Below are 23,629 nucleotides of genomic sequence, written 5' to 3'. Positions count from 1 at the left end.
GCTTTCATGCTGAGGCAAGACGACGTCTCTTCGCGTCTCGTCGGTCCAGATGACGGCAAAGAGGCCGAACCCCTCGTTGGGAAGGAGGATTCGCGAAGGCGCCCTGTTGCCGCCGTGGAGCCGCCGGAGGTGGACCAAGTGAAATTGGCCGTTGTTGCCTCTTCCCGCAAAGAGAGAAAGACAAATTCTGCAGCGACATGTGAATTTGCCGGTGCCTCCTGGTGGTTTCGGTGCAGGACGAGTAAACAAAAGGAGCCTTAGCACATTTGCGACAGCGCTCAATGTAAAATCCCAGCCTCCCTCTGCCCCAGCTCTGTACACTCAGTGTGCATCCATGAGGTGTTTGAGGAGACGCACACTTGAAGTTCACCGATTCATGTGTGATTGACCCAATGCAGTAGCATCATCATTTCTACCCATCTGACATCAGACACAGTCCCACGCCGCCTCGCCACAGAGAAGCGGTTCCGGCCGTCGTATCAGCGGGGTTAGTGTGATATGTGTGTTCAATAATTTAATGCGGCCCTCGAAGGGTGTTATAAAAATTTTAAAAAGGCCCCCTTGATTTCAAAAGAAAAAAGCTCCCCCGCCCCTGTCGTACAACGTACAGTGCAGATCCCCTCCAACATTGCAGCGTTTTACAGTCACCCTGTGAAAATCAGTGAATCCTATTGAAGCCGTGAGCGGCACACGACCAGAGATGTGGAAAAATACAATGTCGTTACATAATCACCGTCACCGCCGTTGCACACTTTGCTGAAAAACATTTTTTTTTTTAGCCGTCTGCATTCACTGCGTTTTACAAATCCTTTTGAATTCTGCGTGGCGTTGCGTAACGGTGTTTTACTAATCCGAGAACAAAGTGGTTTGATGCGTTGCAGGCGGTGGCGAGGACGCAGCGCAGTCGGGACGTGTGCCTTTTTTTTCGAAGAACGACTGTGCACGATACATGAGGGATCATACATGGCGACACCAAAGAAAGCAAATCTCTGACGGTGTGTTTCTTTTTGAAGAGGTCAAAAGATATAGGCGGGGCAAAATACGTACGTCCTCATTTCTGGATTAAGACAACTGCTGCGGAGCAAAGCGTCTCATTAAGAGGCGAGATGCAAACGGCACAAGAAGCGGCAACGTGTCGAGCACTCGGTCAAAAGACCTTGCGCAATAAACTCAGGGGATTTTTTTCCGATATTTAAAGTTCCCCCGGTTCAAGCGTATCCCTCCGTGTGCTATCTTTACACCGGGCCACACCACGTCCACCCCTATCGCCTCGGTCCGTCCGACACTGTCTCTGTTCTTGTCCGAGATCCGCGCTCCCCTTTTGTCCGTCCGCCACTTTGACCTGAGAGCGATAAGGAGGAGCAGCTGACAAAATCTGCTCTGGGTTACCGCCTGTCAACCTCGATCTCTCGCTGAAGCTGCTCCCGTCTCTTCGCTCCTCTCCCCCCTTTTTTCTGCTCTTATATTTGGTTTCTCTTTCTGCGGCGCCTCCGTTTTTTCAAATGGTGTTCAGCGACTGACTTTGTGTCAAAGTGACTGAGTCGGCGTGGGAGGGGGCCGGGGGGGGAAACAGCTGTTTGTTCACGTTTGCCTTTCTAATTCTAAGTTTTTCCTAATTTTGGTTTTTAAATTTAATTTCCTGATGTACGACTGAAATGAAAACAGTGTAATGGCCCGAAGATGCACCTGATTAATATGTGAAAGAGAAATGAGATAATTGAATACTACTCAATCTCTCACAAGTCAAAGAATGCTGTTTCTTTGTTTTCCTAAAAAAAACCATGATCTTTATCTACAATTGATGTATGTTTAGATTGTTAAGTTTTCTCTTTTGTATATTAGTGTTGGTAATCTACATAACGAAAAGCAGATTTTGTTAATTTCTACATAAATCTGGTGGGTTCTTTTTTGATACCATCAAGGTTTTGTGCAAAAATTCAGTCCAAAATCCTATAAAATTGTCAGGCTGATCCACACACCCCTCCCATTCTATAAAGACACCGTACATATGTTCGTCCACTTTATTTAAGTTCAGCATTTCCTAATTCTGGGACTTTCTCAGCCGCACGTTTATCAAACTCTTAGATGAACTATTAAATCCAGTTTCCAGTTTGTTCTCCTTAAAAAGTTCCACAGTGATGAATCTCCATTGTTCTTATTCAAACCTTGAAACATTAAATCTGCCTATTCAGTTTAAACCCTACTTCCCATTCTTTTGGCTTGAAATACGGCTGCTAAAGACAGTTGTGTTGTTTTGTCCTGAATAGAAAACAGCAGTTGTGGTCGGCTTGAATTCAGTCGTCGGCTGAATACGAAACATGTTTTTACAGTGGAAATAAAGTATTGAAATGCCCACAGGAACTTATAAAGCCAGTCTGGCGATAGATGGACTGGACTTGAAACAGTTCTCCTGTGCGGATTAAATACTCACAGCTGGAGTGGAAAAAAAAAAAACCCAACACATGAGGAGACTGAGATGCAGCGACCTGACTCACACCGACGGGTTTTCCTACCTCGGTCCGACGGACCATAAATCCACCTTTGGAAAGGTCAGTTGGTTTTTCTTTCCTTATCGGTCAATGTCATTCATGCAGCTCACGCTTGACTTACACTCATCCCCCTGTCTGTGTGAAATTACTGCCGGCGGTTTGATTTTGACGATTGCAAAGCAGGAGGCTTCCTCAGACGATGCGCCGCAGTCCGGACGCCTTCCCTGAACTTTCCCGGAGGGCCCGTGTGTACTTGACTGTACTCGAAGCGGTGTCTTCCCAAACTTCATTTTCTTTCGGACTCAATTTAGCGCACAAAGGAAACGAGTAATCTACCGAGTGGTAGTGTCCTCATGGGCTGTTTTTTTTTAAAGACATAAAACTCCAGAAAAATGTCCAGAAAATGGGGCCCGGAGTTTTCTGTTCCCATGTGAGCAACGCAGCAGGAGACTGTCGAGGGTCTGGGGGGGACTTCCAGAACGCTCACCAGAAGGGTTGGCGTCGTCCCCACTTGTTCAGCGTCATCCTCCCGTATTCTCACGGGGGGCGGGGGGGGGGAACATACAACCGGAACATGACGACGTACCGGAACGAGAGATTAGATTGTTCAGACAAAGGAGCTCCAGCGGCAATTGGCTCGGCCGTGTGTGCGTGTGTGTGTGTGTGTGTGTGTGTGTGTGTGCGTGTGTGCGTGTGTGTGTGTTGGTAACACGTTTCTCATTTGCGATACAAGAACGCGGGAGTGTGTCCGACATCGCTTCGCGCCGTCGTCTTTCTGTGTCTCTTAATAATGGATGATTGAAGAAGACTGGAGCCTCTCGACCATCTGCGCTGCAGTTAATCACAGATTCAGAGCGACTGAACTCACACGGGGCGTCTTCGGTACTTTCATCTTATACAGTCTCTTTTTCCTGTCTTTGCATGAGAGCGAGGTGTCTGCTCTCTCTCTCTCTTCACGCTGCCTTTTGTTTCTGGTACTTTAGCGCAATCAAACGTGCCCTTTAGCGAAATGCATTTTTACCACCGGGCGTTCGTTCCAAGTCATCTGAGCACCGGCAGGGCCGCATATGATCGGTGAATAGAGAAACTCACAGTGGTTTACAACGCTTGCTGCTGATTGCTGCAGTGTTGCATATTTTATACTGCTCATCTCCAAAAACAGTTTTAGATTAGCCACAACTAATTTAAGTACAGATAAAGCCATGCATCACAAAAATTAAGACATCCAGCAGCTGATCAAATGAAATAAAACCTGTTACCTGAACCCTATTGACTATTAAGTCGTACATGGCAATCATTTTGTTTCAGCGAATTCAACTTCTACTTACCCACTACTGACTGATTCGTTTCCTCTTCAGTCCGTCTGATGCATTTAATTGCCATATGAAAGGCACATTGAGTTGCCTTTATCATCGCCTCGCCTTTGTGTCACTTCAGATGAAACAGCACTTTGGGATTGATGCCGCTAATGGTTTCAACAGCGTGCTGAAAACACTCAATTGTACTCAAAAGGTCCACTAATGCATATACCATAAGCCTAGCGTGGTTGTATTTGCAGTATTTTCTTTTTCTCTCTTTTTTTTTTTTTTGGGGGGGGGGGGGGAGTTTCAGACATGAACTCCTGTGGATAAATGTCTGGAAAACTCCATCTAGACATTTTCCCTTGTTCGCCGTTCACATAGGACGAGCAAATGTCCAGCACTTGCGGACATTTGCATTCTCACATGCAGCACTTGAGTGCATGTCTGGATGCAGCTTTACAGTAGAAATGTGCTCCTTTTAGCAGAAGCATGAGATATTATATATATATATGATATATAATATATATCATCCCCCCCCCCCAGATATGTCAATAGATAATTGTTTGCCTTGCTATTGATCTGTGTCACTCATCTCAATTGATTGCTGATCAAAAATCCATTAAAAAACACACATCAGATTGGCTCTCACATCATGGAGAGGTCGGGCTGAGATAATGGCACTCGGTAGAGCTCGTGCCTTTGTCAAAGCCCGACCTTCCCCCATTGAATTCAATCACCCTGCACCAAATTGCAAACACTCATAGATATCAGTCAGTAAATATGCCAGATTTTTTTTCCATCAAGATCAATGAACTGTTCTGCTGAATTTGCTGTAAAAAGGTTTTCCTAGTCGCAACGTTCAAGGAAAGTCCCTTTGTCCAGATCTGTGTCAACATTTGATTGGTTCTTTCATGGTCCGCGTTCCATCCTTCCACCAAGTCTCACGGACATCTGTTCCGTAGTTTCCATGGAAAAACAAATCGAGGGCGACAAAACATGACCTCCTTGATGGATGAAGAGCAAAAGAGAAATATCACGAGAGACAGGGCACTAGAAAGAGAAGTGGCTACAGTAGAATACATTAAAAGAAGAAATTTGGTGGAATTTGGAATACTGGGATTAAACGGATGAATAGACATTTTGGTAGCACGGGTGTTGAAAAATAAAATGACCAGTAGTTTTAAATCCATTTAGCAGCTCCAGGGTCAGGATCATATTACAGACCTTTTCACAGCAGATGTTTTTCACATTCGCACTGGAAAAGGAAAAGCACCGTTTTTTTACTAATGATATTAATATTGGCTTAATGTTCCAGTCAAGTGCTGCTGGAAAATGTCAAGATATCAGCTGTGATGACAAAGGTTCTTTATTTTCATGTTGAGAAATTGTGGAATTTGTCATTTTAAACACGTGAGACACAGAATCCACAGACAGTAAACACGAACAGGTGTCAGAAGCTTCTCGGCAGCGTTGGGATACCGCGAGTCATTGAAATGCCAGGGTATGACTCTTGACCTCTGCGTCTACTGTTTCCCCCCCCCCCTGCAGGACTGGCTGAGCAGGTTTGGCTACCTCCCGCCCCCTGACCCAGTGAGCGGGCAGCTCCAGACCAAGGAGGCGCTGGCCAACGCCATCAAAGCCATGCAGAGGTTCGGAGGGCTGAAGGAGACCGGAGTCTTAGGTGTGTGGGGGCGTGTTTATCTGAGGGGGGGGGGGGTCTCCAGGGAGAGTTGGTGCTTTGGCTCGATGGAAGGAACCTCTGTGTGTGTGTGTGTGTGTGTGTGTGCGCGCGTGTGTGTGTGTGCGTGCGTGCGTGCGTGCGTGCATGCGTGCGTGTGTGTGTTTGTGTGTGTCTGTGTGTGTGTTTACCGTGTCACTACAATATGTGGGTGTGAGAGAATGAATTTTTATTTTTCGATGATAAGTGCACCTGGGGATGAAAACACAAGACACACCCTACAATATAGCGCAGTATAATGCAATCCGGCCGGCAAAAACACAAAGTGTGGCTGAAGAGAGAGTGCCACCGAGCCCAACCAATATCATTCCGACGCCACCAGTTAACATTAGAAACATCAGTCACCTTTTATGTCACCTCTTTTCTATTGGTTTGCATTAGATTCCGAAAGCCATCCGCACACAATGAGACACCATGACACACCATGTGACAAGTAATGGTGGTATCTGTAATACGGAATAACAGTATGTTGATTTGTTTACCTATTTATCCCCCCCCCCCTCATATACAGGAACCAAATAATCTCTCATAAAATAAATTGCCAGTCACATGAACACGCCACAATCCTCCTTTTACGAACAAGATCATTCTCCATCACTGCTCCGTCTCACATACGAGACCATAGAGCACAGAAGGCGTTATACTGTGTGTGTGATTGATTTGAAGTATTGCAGTTGTGTGCGTGTATGCAAGTGTAATATCTGGCCTGAATAATGGTGTGTGTGTGAGAGTGTGATTATACATGAGAGAGTATCTTAGAAAGCATTGTATGATTTATGGCCCTAATGGCCTGTCAGGACCTACTGTAAATGCACATACGTATGCATGTGAGGACGCTCGGCTGCTGAAGCGGTGTTTGATTTTTCAAAGCGTAGCGTTGGATCAGATGTTTTCCACTTGATGCATTCACAATAATCACAACTGTGTTAATTTCCAAGACGGCTATCTTAAAAAAATATTGTGTCATATTAATATCGTTGAACACGTCTCCTCTCTTCTCCTGTGCTCTTTAGACCAAGCCACACTGGGTCTCATGAAAACACCCAGATGTTCTCTGCCAGATGTGTCTGAGGCTGAGGGGACAATGGGCCGCAGGAAACGAAGCTCCAACCCGCAGAACAAATGGAATAAGAGGCATCTGTCCTGGAGGTGGGGAAGATTTAAATACAAGTATACAAAAAGGCCAAAAGGTTACACCTCAAAAGAATGATTTTTTTTTTACAATATCCAGAATCATACTTCCTTAACCACTGACTTTAAAGACATGGAAAATGATCTGTTGTTTCTTTACATTTGCCCCTGATATTTGTTGTTTTCATTGTAACAATATCAGTCTGTATGATAGCGGTTATCATCATTTACTAGTGTCACGTAATGGTGGTGGCATCATATTAAAATATTGCGTAAGAGCAGTGTTACCGCAGCTGAACGTGTCTGCAATAACCCAGGATACAATGAACCAAAGACTATTTCATAAGGGCGATATTGTACAAAAACCTTTGTACAGAGTGTTACAGTGTTTGTTTTGCAGAACAGTTCAATCTGTGTCTAATGAGACCAGGTTATCGGAGCTCAGTACATCACATTAGTGCGCAGCAGGGAACGAGGAGTCATAAACCATGACACATTTTTACTTTTCTTTTTTTTTTTCTCCATCTGTGCAACCCCTGCTAGATTACATTAAGTGACTCTTCCTCAAGGCAGACATGTGTCGTCTCTGGATCAATTCAGGGCTATGATCAAATTCAGTAAGAGTAATGAACGGAATAAAGGGGTTCTTTTGAACGCACATACACTAACTGCACGTCCAGGTCCTTGCAGTCCTGCTCTCCGACCTGCGTGATTCCTGAAGAGCAGAGGCTTCGCCACGGAGCCGTCCCGCCGTTTAATACAGTGCGCGGTAAAATAATATGTCCATGTTAAGTGCAGCTGGACCATCTGTTAGGAATACAGCTTAGTGCGGGACAGTTAGGGGCGGAGTGGCAGTGAAACATAAGCCCCGGCCTGTGCTGATTCACACACACGCTATCGGTGGGTGGATTCGACCTGGAGGCGATGTATGCCGCCGGTGCCCCGGCTCGTTCGCACACTTTGTGTTTACCTACAAACACATTAATGCAGTCGATACGGACGTAGGCAAACTGGAGCACATGCAAAAAATACATGAGCGGATGAGAGGAACACTATACAACACAAATATACCACCCCCATGTTCCCTCTCTCCCTCCCAGCTGGTGAGGAGCGAAAAGGATCGGTGCTTCTCGGTCGGTCGGCCGTCGGACACGCGCGACGACAGCCCGCGGCTTTTGATAAAAAAAATCTCCCCCCATTGCTCTCGTGCTCTCGTTGCCGTTCGGGGGCAGTGACCTCTCCCAGATTTCAGCCGGCTGTATTCGTTACCTCCACCGAGGAGGTTATAGTGTTCGGGCCCCTCGTCTGCAAGCGTGTCTGTCAGCCACTGAACGCATTTCCACGAAACTTGGTGAAGCGATGGGGCATGGATGAACTTTTGGCATGGATCTGGACAAAATGGGCGGATTCAGAATACTTTTTTTTTCACTTATTTTAACATGAAACGACAGGGCGCTTGTTTTTTTTTTACATTTTCATCAATTTCCCAGGGAATAATGATGCACAGGTCTCGATGTCATGAATCTGGCATATTCCGGGGACTGATGACTGCGCCGTTCTAGTCGCGGCGGAGATGAGTCGGCCTAACTAACCTGTTTTATGGCGTGACTGGCCAATCGTTATCCTATTTCCATAGACTTCATATAAAGATGGACGGCATGACAGCTTCCCAAAAGTGAAGCCAAAAAACATCAACGCAACTGACGCCCGAGTGCATCTTGACTGTCGCTCAGTTGCCCATTCATAGTTTGTCCCCATCATCCAGTTGGTCTTTCACCTAGAGTAGTGAATTCTTATTGCTCAGCCGGCGATACAAGGCTGCAAAGCTTATAATTACGCGTGAGAAGCATGAAAATTATACCCTAGGACAACTAACAGCTGCAGCATGTATGGCATGTCAGTACGCATACAAGCAAACATCATGGAAAAAACAAGGAATCTACTGTAAAGATGATCGGTGTCACGTCGTCACCACGGCAACATTTGATGTCGCTGTGCACAGCAGCGACCGCGCTGTCATCCCTCTGATCTGCCGTTATCATTGTTCTCTCTCTGGTGTTTAGCCACCACCTTGCTTCTCCAGTGTAAGTGGTCAAACTGCTCTGGTTTCAGAGGAGGATCAGGCTCTCCACAGCTGACAGGTCAGCCGAGGCGGGGTTGTTTGCTCCGCAAGCTGCGGTGCGTACCTGACAGCAGGAACAGACTGGGAGGCCCTGAAGAAAAAAAACCTTGGCAATGCTCGAGCATACGTGACGCAGAGATTCTGTTTGTGCAGGAAGTAAGTTTTCGTTTGCGAGTGAAAAAGATCCCGGTACCGTAAACTGACAGCGCCACAAGCTGCTTAGCTAAAGGGGTTGTTTTTGTTTGGCCTACTGAGAGGAAATGACCTTTTTTTGTCATTTCTGGACACACGTCCTCCCTCTCCACCCGTCACGCTGGTCTCTGTGCTCTCGGTCAAGTAAAGGCTGAAAAGGGATAAGATCAAGAGCTAAGTGAGTTGAGGTGGGTTTGCAAATTTGTTGCTGAGTCTCCCTCAAAGTCCCGGTGTGTAATTTTTATACTTTTCTGGCTGCGTCTGGTGGTAAAGTTGCAAAAACGGCAACCAACTGAGCACCCGACAGGGGACACTTTATGGTGGCGCACCGCTAAATCCGATTCCATTTCCAAATTCAATGCGAATGCGACTTATTTTGGACGTTTTGTGCGACACGTTGTAGAAAACATGGTGTCTCACACGGAGGTCGGGTCCACCTCATGTAACTGTATTTTACTAATTCAAAGTTGACGAAAATACATCGGTTCTTTGTTGCAGGTGATTATACATGTATGAACACATGGTTATGGACATTATATTCAATTTTCTGTGAATAAGTTCTTCTAAATATTACACACTGTAGCTTTAAGTACATAGCAGAAGTAATAAGTTGCCCTTGTTCTAATTGGTGGCGGAACGCGTGCGAGCACGAGCCACATACGTTGCAGTGATGTATGGTGGACGAGTCCTGGTCGTCTGGTTTGGTTTTGTAACGGTCCAACTTAAACAGTAAAGGAGAGCTGGACCGTTACAGGCCTGATGGGCCGAGGCCGGCTGATGGAGGTGCGGCAGGACGGAGGGAGAGCAAAATGAAGCAAGAAGCCAGGGGGAAAGCAGAACATCGGGGGCGGCGGGGAATTGAAGGAAAACAGGTCAATAAGCGAGCGCTCTCAGCTGTTGAGGAGGGAGGCTGTGGCAGCAGGACGGGGCGGGGGCGGCCGCGCTGCTGTAAAAGGAGGGAAGGGATTAAAGTAGAACTCAGACTGAGAGTCCACATCCAGCAAGAAAAGCATTGTCTGAAGTCTGTTATTAGTACATTGGTTCATCATTGTTATGGACATAATTTACCCTGGATAGCAGAGATTATTCATAATCAAATATGTCAATAACTCTCACATGGATTGCCGTGACATTTCGGACACACCGTACATTCGCGGCCCACACGCGGTCAAAGCCTGCGGACCTCGCTGAATGTTTTTCATTTAAACTTAGATGACTAGGTGCACGACTGTCCGAGCATAGACCGCGCTTTTGCCACGCTTACTGGGCTCCTCCGCGCTCCTCTTCAGCAAGGCGAGAGAGTTTTCTGCTCCACGCTGAAACCTGAAGCTGCAGAAGTAACAAGTCGGACGCGCGAGAGGAATCCGAGAGTTCACAGGGGATGTGAGTCATTTGTCACCGGGGGGGGGGGGGGGGGGCGCGGTTATGGCGTATTGATAACAAATTACCTGCTGACTTTGTCCTTGCAGGCATTGTCTTGTTGGAATAATCTCCCACATCATCCACTCACTGGAGGCTTTCGTTCCAAGATGCAGAATTCTGTTTGGGGGGGGGGTAGTCTGGATGTGATTGTGTGCAGGCTCTCATAGGTGTCAGCCGACCTGGAAAAGCCAGGTGGCAACGCTCCAGCATCGCGGTGCACAGACACTGTTGTGCAGACACAACATCTGCTTCGGGGGGACCAGCATGCACGCTGCTGTAAGGACCTGCTGTTTTATGACTGGAACATTCTCCCTCTCTCTCCGTCGTACCACTGCCAACAGACTGCTGCCAATCATTTCGCCTCGCGCTGCATTCAGCCGGCTCGCGCTCAGCTTCGTGAACCAAGGCGGCCTGTCTTTTCAGTCCAGTGCAGCCACCTTACTCAAAGCGCCCTCGCGTTTCTACAACAACCCAGAGCGTCCCGAGATTTACTGGAAAGCTGACGGACAGGGAAACTTGTGTCTTCTGTGGACGTTTTCAGCCTGGAACTCCTGCCATGGAGCAGATGGAGGAGTTATTGTGCTTTTATCACAGACGTTTTCTGGATCATTTTATTGATTTCATATTCGGTCACATTGTGAGAGGTTTCCATATGGTGTGCTTTATCACTACGGCAACACAGGCAGCGCTGATATTCTATACCCAGTGTGTTCGGGTGTGATTTAAAGCAAAGCTATTTCATTCAAAGCATTTTCTTTTTTTAAATCCAGGTATTTTGTTTAATGTGAAACGTGTACGGTAATAAACTGGTGCCGAACTAATACCTGAGGTGGGAAGTCATCAGTTACACTCGGCAATCTCAAAACTTTTAACCTGCTATTGTCTAGCTGCGCCTTCGTCCAGCGCCGAGGTCTCCGTGTGGCCGGCACCACACAGAGAATATTCATATTCACCTGCGACAGATAGCACAGAGTTCTGCTTAAATACTTGAAAGGAACATGCCTATTTAGACACGGCCTTAAAATCGACGTCTCACAGACCAGTGATTACTATGAGGCAGTATTGCATTGTGTGGCTGCAGACCTTGATTTCACAGCAGATTTCAAAAGAGGAGATGTTACACGAGTCAGATAAGATGTTAACCTTAGCAGCTCTAGACCGCTGTGGAAAAGATCCCAACTGACCACAGCCGTTTGATTCACAAGGTGACTAGAAGGTTTATCACAATAACTTGTAATAATTCGATTGTTTCCCTGTCATTATCTCGATTCTTGAGACTTTCAACTCACTCCGCTCAAGTGCAATAGAAACGCAGCCTTGCACGTGTGAGGCATTTTGCCTTTTCTTCCTGGCTCTCCATGGACTGTTTGACTTCCGTAGCAGCTCTCAAAGCTTTTTCCTTTTCTCACAACACTCTGGTTTTCAAACAGGTGGGAGAGCGATCACAACCGTAACGAAATCCAATGTCTCCCGTCCCATCTGAACAGAAGCCAAGTTCATTTGCTACTTTCAAATTAGAAGCAAGCTACTATCAATAATTCTGTTGAACCCTGTTGGCAAAGAATTCATGGAAAAACTTAAAAAAACTAAAACATTTTCGGTTATTGTGTTTTCTTTTTTTTTATCGTAGAAAAAAAACCATTTTAAACTTAAGTGATACAAAACCAAGAATGTTATTACTGTGCTTCTGAAATTACCCAAATCATTATATTCAACTTTCATTTTTTCAATTTTTTTTGTCTTTTTATAGTTAAAAAAAACAACCTCCAGATTAATCTTTAGTTAAAATATACAACTCAAATTTAAAACACAAATATTGTACAGCAAGATCATGTAGAATGATTCCAGTCAGTTATTGAGCATGAAAAACATGGTTGATAGTCAAATTTGAATTCCATGTAGAAATTGAAATAAATGTAGAAATAACTGTGGAATGGATATAATGTCTTCAAATGTCAATATATGACAAATAGTATATTTGTACTATAAGTACTCGAGTACCATATGTGGATTAAAGTATATATTGTGCAAAGCATGGTGAGGAGGTACAGTATATCACGGTATGGTTTTGAATGTTCCTCCTCAGATCTTTTTTTTTTTTCCCCACTGTTTTTGTCATGTTCTAGAATTGTGATTATCATTTAATGACAGTCTGGTTTCATTAAAGTTTAATCTAGGGGGGGAAATTGTCTTTGAACCTAAAAATGATAATGATTTAATATTTATCGTGACCTTATCGATATCGACCAGTCCTGTTTTATTTTCTATTGCTCACTCTGATACACTCCCAGTTCCCATCAGCCCTCAGGAACAGTGTCGCCTTCGCTTTCCTCTCCTCCTTACTCGTGCTATTTCCTCTCCTCCCACCCTCGGTTGGTCGGTTAAGCACCAGAGAGACTCACAGTCTGTCCGGGGCCGCCTGCTCCGTGGAGTCAGGGGGTTCTTTGATGTGGGCAGTTCTTTATGTAGGTATTACACTTGATTGATGTTGGAAGCGTCTAACAGTACACTCTGTTCTCAGATATTCATTTGTGAGTCAGTGATGCACACTCAGGAGCTGTGTGACTGCTGAACAACCCCTCAGCCACTGTGCCGATGATGACTCCTGCTTTGCACTGCAGCCAAAAACACTTACAACTGCAAATTTGTATTTTTTTCTCTCCCTCCCCAACACTGCTGGCTCTCGTGATTATCACCCTCCAACTGCACATCAGTCGCGGCCACGAAATTCCTGGAAAAATAAACATTTCACGCTGCGATCACACAGTCACCCTCCACAAATTTAGGATTTTTTTTTCAAGCCGAGCTGAGAAAAAACCATGCGCTCAAATGACCTGCTGCGTTGTTGCCCTCAAAAGAATTGCCCACAACTTTTAACTGCAATGCACATTTCTTTTAACTATTCATTCCCACTGCGTGAGGTACATTGACCATGAATTACACAACAAAGTGTAATGAGTTGGAGTGAATAGACTTTTTTATGAATAGATAACATGGAGGATAGAATTAAATGATGTTCTTATGGACGGAAGAAGAAATGTCACAGTTAATGTGGAGAGAAAAAAATGACGAGAGAGCAACCAGGTCATAATAAAAAGAACATACTCTCCCGTGGACGCGATGACGGCAACACTTTAACGTACATAAGGTCTGACCTGCAGTTGGTCGCGCGATTAATAAAAATCAAAATAAAGGGGTAAGATGGAAAAACTGACAAGATCCCTGCCACTTGCCTCTGAAGTTAATCAGATTTAGAGGAGGCGCCGAGGAAGAAGCGACACCTGGTCCACTTTACATGCACTCGCAGCCTCCTGGTGTAAACAGCAGACGTTCCCTGGGACCGTTCAGTTCATCTGAGATGCAGGGCAGCAATAATCTGACCTTGAGCACACCTACATTTGGATGCACACACACACACTTAGGCAGCGACAGAGCCGTGCGCTCAGCCCCTCCATCTTTCTCTCTTATCAACACTCTCACGCGCGTGCGTGCGTGTGCGTGCGCGCGTGAGAATGTTGATAGCCCACCCTCGTCCGTCTGAATTAGGACTAATAAGCAGGTGAATTGTCCGCGGAGGTTGAGCTATTTGCAGTGACCTTGGCGAACCGTGGTTAGCAGCAGGGGTCATGCATTCAGTCGGTGTGAATAAGTGGACTGTGTAGGCAAATCAACCCATGAAAAATTCATGCTTACTGTAAACCCCCCCCCCCCCCCCCCCTTAGAAGAGTTGATCTGATCAGATTGTGAAGTGACCTGCAGCATAAATGTTCCTTTTAATGAGGAAACATCCCATTTTCAAGCCACTGCCTCCTCGTCGCTTTAAGCCGATGCTGCTCATGCTGTACTTTAGTGTTTCCGTGTTTGCTTTTTTTGACAACATTGCGGATACTGACATGTTTGCTAATCAATCCATAAATTAGCTGCATTAGTCAACTCATTTCGCATCGCCACACCAGAAGACCGGCAGCTCAGGCATCGAACTGTAGCGAGCGCGGCTTGACGGGCTGTTGACTCGAGTCGTCCTGTGACCTTCGGGGGCCGAGCACGCAGGAGGCAGGACACGGCGAAACGATGCCGCTGCTGCGTTTTAGTTTGCGGCAATCGACCAAAATCAAGAGGTTCCTGCTGCGTTCTCACACGGGCTCACTCGGACATCGTACTCCGGAGGGGGCTGGCCGGAAAAGTTTGCGTTCTCACGTGCGGCCCCTTATGGAAAGTTCCAGGACAATGTTGTACTGCGTTAAAAAATGCGTGTGCGACAATATATAAAAACAAATCAAATATATAACCAAATACAATGAACAGCGGAGGCCACAGTAAGCGGTGATGGATGACGTCGTAACCAAAACAGAACAGAGGTGTTCCTCGAGTAGCGATTTGAACGATTAAAAGCGATCTATTCCCGGGTGCGAGCTCCTCTGGCAGGTGCCCAGAAGTCCGACAGCCGGCGAAAGTTGTGACTGTGAAGTTGTCAGTGAGCCGCTTTGATCCTTTTTCCGGGAAACAGACAAAACATCGGCAGGGTCATCGCAGTAAAGCCCCTCTGAGGTCCAAGCACGACTCGAAACGTGTCGGATAGGTTTCCTCTGTTTATTGATCTCGTCAGTGGAGCTGGATTACGGCTTTTTTTTCTTCCTCTTTTCTACCTGGAGCTCAGCTGCAGGGTAACTCATTATCTGCCGACCTTGAACCTAAAGTAGATGTTTCATCATTCGCCCACTTATTAGCGCATGTTGACAAAAGTGATATGGTCAAATTAGCCATCGATCATTTCAGGAAAGTGTCCGCGAGGGCTGTAGTAACAAAATATGATTAAAGTGATGAAAACGCTTACTGATTAATAATAGAGGTGACGATTTATTATCGATGTCAATCAAAAAACAGTCAAAATCTCAATTTGATATTTTGGGCATTTTTATTTTTCACTATCCGTATCATTTCTTTCCAAGTACAAGATAAAGTGTTGATTAAATATATCACCCAAACACTGTTGTGATTGTAAAAACAATCACACATGTATAACATTAACCCGGATATACTGTACATCCCCAACCTGTCCAGGGACTGCAGAGGGAAATTTGCCTTCTGGCTAAATCCTTTACTGTTAATTAGTGTGTGTGGTCCCTGATAAATAAATGAAGAGAGTAAAGGTTGACTCACCTCCTGTCTTCTCTTAGCAGGAAAAAAAGTCAAATAATTTCTTTGACACATATTTCAACTTCCTATCTGCTTCTTTTGTGTTCCTCATTAAACTCTCACTCCACTGTATTAGACTTGTCTCTTTCTGCCTCCTGAATTCAAAAGAGAAAACTTTTCCTGGAAGGAAGACTCGATCAATGAGCCTTTGACTATTTTTGGAATTTAAAATATTTATAGATTTCAGTTATTTCACATATTTCACATTTATTTTGCGACCGAACCCACAGTTATTTTGAACCGTGCCACAAAGAGCCTCACAGCAATAATAAAAAAAATGTTGTTGCTCTAAATCCCGAAAGACCCGATTCGAAAGGAGACAATTTTTTTTTCTAGTTTGGAGTATCAAGTATCAAGTATGAGGATTGTTTTAGTTCATTCGATTTTATTCTTCCATGAAAACTTGGGTTACGATAGATATATTACTTTGAGGCTTTGGTAGGTGCAGAGGACATTTTTCTGAAGGTTTCCCGTTAATATACATTTAACAAGATCTAATATGATAATAATAATAATAATAATAATAATAATAATCCCAAACTCCTTTTCTTTCCCTGTCATCTCTCAGGGTGAGGACCTTCCCCAAGGACTCGGCCTTGCTGGGCAGGGACACCGTTCGAGCCCTGATGTACTACGCCCTGAAGGTGTGGAGCGACATCGCGCCGCTCAACTTCCACGAGGTGGCCGGCAGCGACGCGGACATCCAGATCGACTTCACCAAGGCCGACCACAATGACGGATATCCCTTTGACGGGCCGGGGGGCACCGTGGCACACGCGTTCTTCCCCGGAGAGCGGTTCACCGCCGGGGACACGCACTTCGACGACGACGAGGCGTGGACCTTCAGGTCACCGGGTGAGGAGCTTAAGACGTTCGAAAAGCAGGGAGAATGGATGTGAAGCGGCTGTTCCGGGAAGCATCTCGCCCAAAGAAATGTCATCACACACTTCCAGCACTAAGAGTAGGCGACTATGAAAGTCTGAGATTCAAACAGTCGTCGTCGATCACATGAGAAGGTTTTGCCGAGGTGTCTGTATCGGGAAACCAGAACACCGACTGTATTTTGGTGCCAAGCTGTGCTTCTACCTTTTGTTCATGTTCCAGATTCTGTAATTAATATTTAATGTGCTATCAATATAACACGGCTTCAGATACAGGCCACAGTCGGGACGAATGCCGTCGTTAATTGTTCTCACAGGCCTATTATGAGGCGTAAAGATGTCACGCAATTGCCTCTGACTCCCATAAAGAATCAGTCCCTTCTAATGTGCTACTGTTGCCGCGATGTCTCTTTGACTGATCCTTCTTGGACGTCAAATTATGCCACGGGGTTATCAAAACACTTAGTCGTTAACATTTTCTTAACCGAGCGGGAAGGGGGGGAAAAAAAAAGGGTCATTGCAGTGATTTTAACCGACGGCAGAGTGTTCCCTTTGATTCACGGCAATGAAAGGCTGAGAGGAATTTGTCTCGAGGAGGACCTCGGAGCCGCACTGATCTGTGATGTCAGCTACCAGCTGCTCCGACGGCGACCGGCAAAAGAGCGGCTGGGACACAATGACACGGTGGGTGAGAGCCGCCGAGTGCAGAGCGACGCTGGAAGGTCGTCGAGTCAACGCTCACTAACGCGGGTGAATAAGTAGCTGTACTCAACTCCGATAATTCCTTTCTTTCACCTCCACTCCCACTACACTCAGAGATACGCATTCCTCTATTTTTTTGGACAGTTGTAGTGAATCAGTTCGCTGCGAACTTTGACAAATCGAAAAGATCTCGTGAAATATATATCGCGTGTGGTTCACATTCAAGTATGCTTTTTGGGCCTTTTGCCTGAATTTGAAGGAGACAGTTACGGAAAAACAGGAAATAGGGTGAGAGAGTAGGTAGTGGGGAATTTTCCAGATATTGGCTATTATTTCCAGACTGGCAGGAGGAGCGCCGGTGAATGTCCGGAGCAAGTGTTGCAGACGTTTGCGTTCTCGCTGTACAGCCCCTCCCGGAAAACGGCGGGAAAAATGTCAGCGCGCGTCGGCGCAGTTAATACACGTGTCCGTGTTATCTTTCTGCCAATACCCGTCACGGCGAAGATGATGACGGCACCGGCTGGAGAGAGTCTCTCATGCGGCCGTGAGGACCTGCAGTGGATTTCCAGTCTTTTTGCTTTTGCTCCGTGTTAAAGCCGCGGACCATATGTCGCGGCGGCTCAATCGGCTCCAATTAGACCTCCCAGCGGGCCGGTGGCAGGACGGGATGGCGTAATGCCGCGGTGGTTTACGGCATTAACTGCACAGAAAGGGGAGTTTGATTAATGGGAGCGGGGCAGCGAGGGGGGGGGGCGGGGGGAGGTTGGTGCTCAGAGGTGTTTACTTGTTTTTACGTCGCCAATCCATTCCTCTCTTCAAACAACACCGTTTTCAACCCGGACGCGCGATGATTTAAAAACGGAGGAGGGCGAGGAGGAGGAGGAGGAAAATATGATTCTTCTGATGAATTACTCAACGGCGCACAAAGTGTGGTGGAAGACAGCCGTCGGGTTGAAACCACGCAGCACTTTGAGAGAGGGAGCGAGAGAGAAACTCGACGGCTGTGAATCGCCTTGCCTCGTTAGATGTTCCTGCTTTCGAGGCTTTACTCACTCGCCACGACGAAGAGTGAAATGTGGACCGAATGAGAACTCACCCGACTTCCCCTGTGGCCCCGATGCGGCACTAAACCCTCCCCCTCTTTCTTATGGCCAATCGGTGTCAACAAAAACAACCCTACACTGTCTTCTGCTGCTTTTAATTTAGTCAATTCCTTTAGGCACATTATTAGGATTATGTGATCGTAGCTACAGTGTAGGTCGTATACTAAGGACAACACTACGATATCGATGCTCTTCTTGAAACGTCTTCTCGCCCTCGCAATCTTTCCCATGCATAACTCGTACAGTAAGTTTAAAACCACACTGTGTCTTTTCAAATGCCTTTTGTAATTTGGGACTTACCGTTGGCCAATAAGGTCCTGACTAATGAAAGGAGTTCAAATCTCCTCTTTTTCCCCCGAATGCACTAGAAAGGATAATAGCTGGGGATAATGGCGATTAACTTGTGTCTAACCCTAAAGCAATGTGACGTTCACATGTTTCAGCCTGACGTTTGGTTCACTTCACAGCAATACGAATGTCGTTTTGATAGATTCATGGAGCCTTTTATTCTGTGACAAATAATCTGCTAATTTGCTCTCTTCTGTCTCTTGAACCAATTTGATCCTTTGTTGATTTAAAATATTGATTTTAGCAGCTGATGATTCGAACAATTTAGAAAAGTAATATTAAGTCAAAGCAGTTTTTGTGAGTTCCTTGTTGCCTCTGTGATGCTGGACCGTGAAGAACAGTTGATTTATCACTAAAGAAACAGGATCTTGTCTTCGCGTTACGTTTGCTCTATCAGAACGTACTGTACCTTACAGGCATGTTTTCCGGAGTCCGTTTCCTTTCTCTTCTGGTTTTGAGATCGGTGCTCATTGTTACGAAATGAAAGTGTTCTAATTAGATTTGGACCATAGATGTGACAGTCCCACGTCCCCCGTTTTCTGTAGCTGCCAACTTGCCTAATTCAACTGGCTCTATATTCACTGTATATTCACAAAAAAATGAATTGGTGCAGATTTAAATTCGTTCCTGACAGGACATCATATGCTCTTTGTCTCTGCTTTGCCTCGGGCAGGCCAACATCTCCGAGAGGGAATTCGTCTCCAAACGCATACAAACCAGGTGAAAAGGGACAGTTACATCTATTTTAACAAAGCCCGACCGATGAATAACAAGAAATTGCAGGATGGAGATTACAAAGATGCAGGCAACATCCACGCTGATGTACTTTCATTGTAAAACGCATCCTGTTTTGCGCTCGGCGCCCACACTGCGCCGTAGTTTTGGAAGAAATGGAGACTTTTGGAAACACTGCTGGCCCATTTTAGTTTGAAAATGGAAATGAAGACTTGGGGAAAGGATGACGCAGACTTCCACGTTTGCTTCCTGATTGGGCCACATCAGTCACAGCGTATCCATCCGTCCTTCGTCACACTCCTGTCACGTGACGTGACCCTCATACTGAAGAAATTATAATGAATTACGACTGTTGCTGACGTTGTTGTCTTTGCTAAAAGAATATGGCCACACGCAGCCAGGATCACCTGCGAATGTGGTCAATGCTCAGTGCATCCTCAATGAATCTTGGTCTGCATTAACACCTGTCCTCAGAGCTTACCACTTGGGATCAGGTCACCCACAATGCACGCTAATGCCCGGCATGAACAGGTCCTTAAAATTTAGGTCATCCTTAAACAATGTTGCCATTATACACCCGAGCATTAAATGTTCCTGCCCAATACGTATTTTGGCCCCAATTGATTGATTACCAAACATAACTCAATAAAACGTCAAGGAATCTGACTTCAATTTTAGTTTCACTGCTTGGATCCAAGAAGGGAGTTCGATAAACTTTGATACATTTTCCAGAAATCTAATTTTAATTTCTCTGGATAACCTTTTCCAAATATTTCCATGAGAGGAAAAACAAATCAGATTCTCCTCAGGAAAATGGATGTCATGAGCTGCCTCCCTCTTGTGAGTAAGGGTCTGAGCTGTGCAGGGGTATAGAATAAAATTTAGGCTCGACTGTCCTCTCCAATAATCTTGTGTGTATGGGTAATGGCCTTCTCACACAACAAATATGTAGGCCAGCTGTGGGCGCAGTTATTGCCAGAATTGATTTTTTTGGGGGGAGAGTTTATGAAACTATTTCAGTCTCCCAAGAAAAAAATCTCAATCAATACACGAGTTCTTCTGCGTAAACAGTTCTTCCATAAAAATGAAAAGTCCCTAATGTTTATTCCTTGCCATTTGATAAACCCCTTAAAATCAATATTTCTTACAGACTGAATACATTTCAAAAATACTGGCCTGTCAGTGAGACGCCTCCATATCGTGTCACTGCAAAACGCCTGTGACTGTAGCTTTGCTCATATCAGGCTTTGTCTCATCTTTCAGAATGATAACATCCAACACGTACATGTGTCGATTCGTTCCAGCGGGTCAACCGCGGTTTTACGTTACCTGCGAAAACAATTATAAACCTTTTATATTATTGATTCCAGACTGGTTTCCAGTGCAAAGTATCGCCAGGTCACAGCACCACAGGGTCTGGCATCAAATGAAGAGCATATAGCCCTCGGCCAGTTGTGCTCCTGCTCCTTTCCGTCCACCGTATGGTACACTGTCCTTATTAAACTTTCAACCGAATGCTGCAGGCTGTTTTGTTGCATTCTGGATACATCACGATATATCCCAGGTAGCGGTAGCCCTTAATATATTGCATCTACAGCGTTCCAAAGCAACGCGATTTCCTTTTAATGCAATTTGTCATAATACCCTCAAAACCGAGGTATGTCACTGACCAAGCTCTCTCTACAATGCAGTAATATCATTTTGCTTCCGTCTGTTTACACTTAAGCTTTTCTTTCTGTTGCTCTGTCTCCCTTTCCCGCTCGCCTATCTCTCTGCCACGGGTGTCTGACTCAATCAATCTCATCCATCGACACAAATCTCTCAGCTCTGACTTTGTCCGCAGGCACTGGGATTTTTTTTTTTTTTCGACTTTCTGTCAGCCTCAGATAGACTGTAAATGCGATGACATGGTACCTACTTTGTTCTGAGTCCTTGTTCTCTCACCCTCAATCCCTCCTTTGATCCACCTTTCCTCTCTGCGCCGCGTGCTCCTGCAGATTAGAGTTGGCATCCGGCTGCCGAGTGTCCCGGGTGTGGTAGGCACAAGTGCACGTCTCCAACCAGTCCTTTGTTTTTGTGCTTTTTTGCAAGACCACGATACCGAGATGTTCCCAAGTCGAGGCCAACATAAGGTTGACACAATGCGGCCTCGAGCCTGGCCACCCAGGAGCTCTAAGCCAGCTTGGCTCGACACGCCGGCACTGGCAATTTTTGCAAATCTAAATCTCCAAGCCCTGGGTTTTGTTTTGCTTCACAGAGTCAGACAAGGCGTTTTTGTAAAGCTTTCCCTATTTTTCTTTTTTAGCTGAACATCGAGTGGGGATGTGCTTTAATAGCCTGCAGCCTCTTTAGGTGTTTTTTTCTGTACTCAGGTTTTGATTGGCAGCCCGGGGACTCGGGCAGTATTAACATAGTTATCTCGCCGCACCACGAGGCTAACGGCACTCGACGCCACCGGAGCCGCGTGTCACGCCTCATAACGTAAGACTTATAGAATTCAATCATAAACGGGACAAAGGAGCAAACAGACAAAGACGCTAAGCAGATGATGATGGTGATCTCCGTCTAAGATGAAGCTGATACAGTTACGGCTAATAAACTCAAAGTATCAAGTGTCACAATTCTCTTTTCAATATGAAAAACTCGGTGTTTCCTCTTCCGGCCCAAATGGACGTGAGTTCACTTTGAAATGTTGGGAGTGAGGGAAGATTTTGAGTTGTCCCAAGTTCATAAGTGATATACTTACATTAACCAAAAGAACATTTTCCTTTTTTCTTTTTTTCAAGACATTGGTACATAGCCGCTGTTACAAATCAATTAATTTCACATATTAATTTACATACTGCTGAACAGAGCAATATCATCCTGAATGTCACTCAGTAGAGCACATAATCCCACCAAGGCCAAACAAAAAAATTTTTTTTACATCAAATCCATGCATTGACAAAAATTGAAGAAATTGACCAAAATGTCTTACAATGTGGAATAATGTGGGAAAAAAACATAATTGATCAGTCCCCTTTTGTCCAGATCCGCAACAAAATTTAATTGGGTTCTTTCTTGGCTCATCCTTCCACCAAGTTTCTTTGTAATCTGTTGGGTAGTTTTTGCATAATCCTGCTCTCAAACAAACGAATCAGCCAACCAACCAACAAATCGACAGTGTAATGGCCTCCTTTGTAGAGTTAATAAACTGTAATTCAACAAAAGCAGATCTCTTTCAACTTTTAAGGGGTAAGTGTAAGAATTGTATTCATGATCCACGTCGTCTTACATCCATATACCGTATCGACCACCCTCTCCCTCTCTTTCTCAGACTCCCATGGGATGGATCTGTTTGCGGTCGCTGTCCATGAGTTCGGTCATGCCATCGGCCTGGTCCACACCTCAGCCATGGAGTCCATCATGAGGCCGTACTACCAGGGTCCCGTGGGAGACCCCCTGAAATACGACCTGCCCTACGAAGACAAGGTCCGCGTCTGGCAACTCTACGGTACGGAGGGAAACATCCATTCGTTGACATCCAGGACAGCATGTGGTTATTGAAAACACGGATGGAATTAATTGGACTTCTCTATGACCATATCACACCAGTAACTGTTTTAGAGAGTAGCAGTGTGCACGGATGATCGTGAAAGGCAAGAATGGGGTGCAGGACAGAACGCAAAGGGACAGGCCTGCAAGAGAGCGACATCGAACTGAATTAAACATAGGCACTAAGACAAACCCGAGAGTACATTAACTCCATCCATCCATCCATTTTCTGCAACTTATCCAGAGTTGGGTCAAGGTGGCAGCGGGCTAAGCATATTCTCTTCCTCAGCAAAGTTTGCCGCCTTCTCCTGGGGGTTCCAGAAATGTTTCCAGACCAAATGACATTTAGAATTTCTGCTAAGCTGAGACCAAAAAAAATTGAAAAAAGCTAAATGTCTCTATAACCCAAGTTTTTCTCTTTAAATTGCACAGTCTAGGACCCAATGGGATCAAATTGACAATGATATAAACTAAAGAAAAGCAAATTACATTTGAGAAGCTAGAATTAGTCTTGTTGTCTTTTCATATTCATTTGATCTTTCATCACATTTCCACCTCAGGTGTCCGAGACTCCGTGTCCCACACCAATCGACCAGGAAACCCCACCCAGACGGCTGACCCCCCCGTCCTGCTGGACCTCCCTGAAAACAGATCAACTCTCTTGTAAGTAAATGCTGGTGTCTTTTAAGTGCAACTACTCTGACGGTGAAGCGCATTAGCATATTCACTTTGACC

General features: G+C 45.4%; 1 protein-coding gene across 1 annotated transcript in view; it reads left to right on the top strand.

Moving 5' to 3' along the window:
- LOC118285303 (matrix metalloproteinase-17-like) overlaps window positions 1-23,629 on the top strand; it is a 63,077-nt gene that overhangs the window by 27,780 nt on the left and 11,668 nt on the right. The window contains exons 2-6 of the mRNA XM_035608854.2: window positions 5,339-5,471; window positions 6,542-6,677; window positions 16,160-16,446; window positions 22,677-22,853; window positions 23,455-23,557. Coding sequence (XP_035464747.2) covers window positions 5,339-5,471; window positions 6,542-6,677; window positions 16,160-16,446; window positions 22,677-22,853; window positions 23,455-23,557 — 836 coding nt within the window. The remainder of the gene's footprint in view (window positions 1-5,338; window positions 5,472-6,541; window positions 6,678-16,159; window positions 16,447-22,676; window positions 22,854-23,454; window positions 23,558-23,629) is intronic.

This window comes from Scophthalmus maximus, chromosome 20 (assembly GCF_022379125.1).
Source record: "Scophthalmus maximus strain ysfricsl-2021 chromosome 20, ASM2237912v1, whole genome shotgun sequence".
NCBI lineage: Eukaryota > Metazoa > Chordata > Actinopteri > Pleuronectiformes > Scophthalmidae > Scophthalmus > Scophthalmus maximus.
The sequence above is the reverse complement of the archived record's forward strand: the minus strand, read 5'-3'. Positions and strand labels throughout refer to the sequence as shown.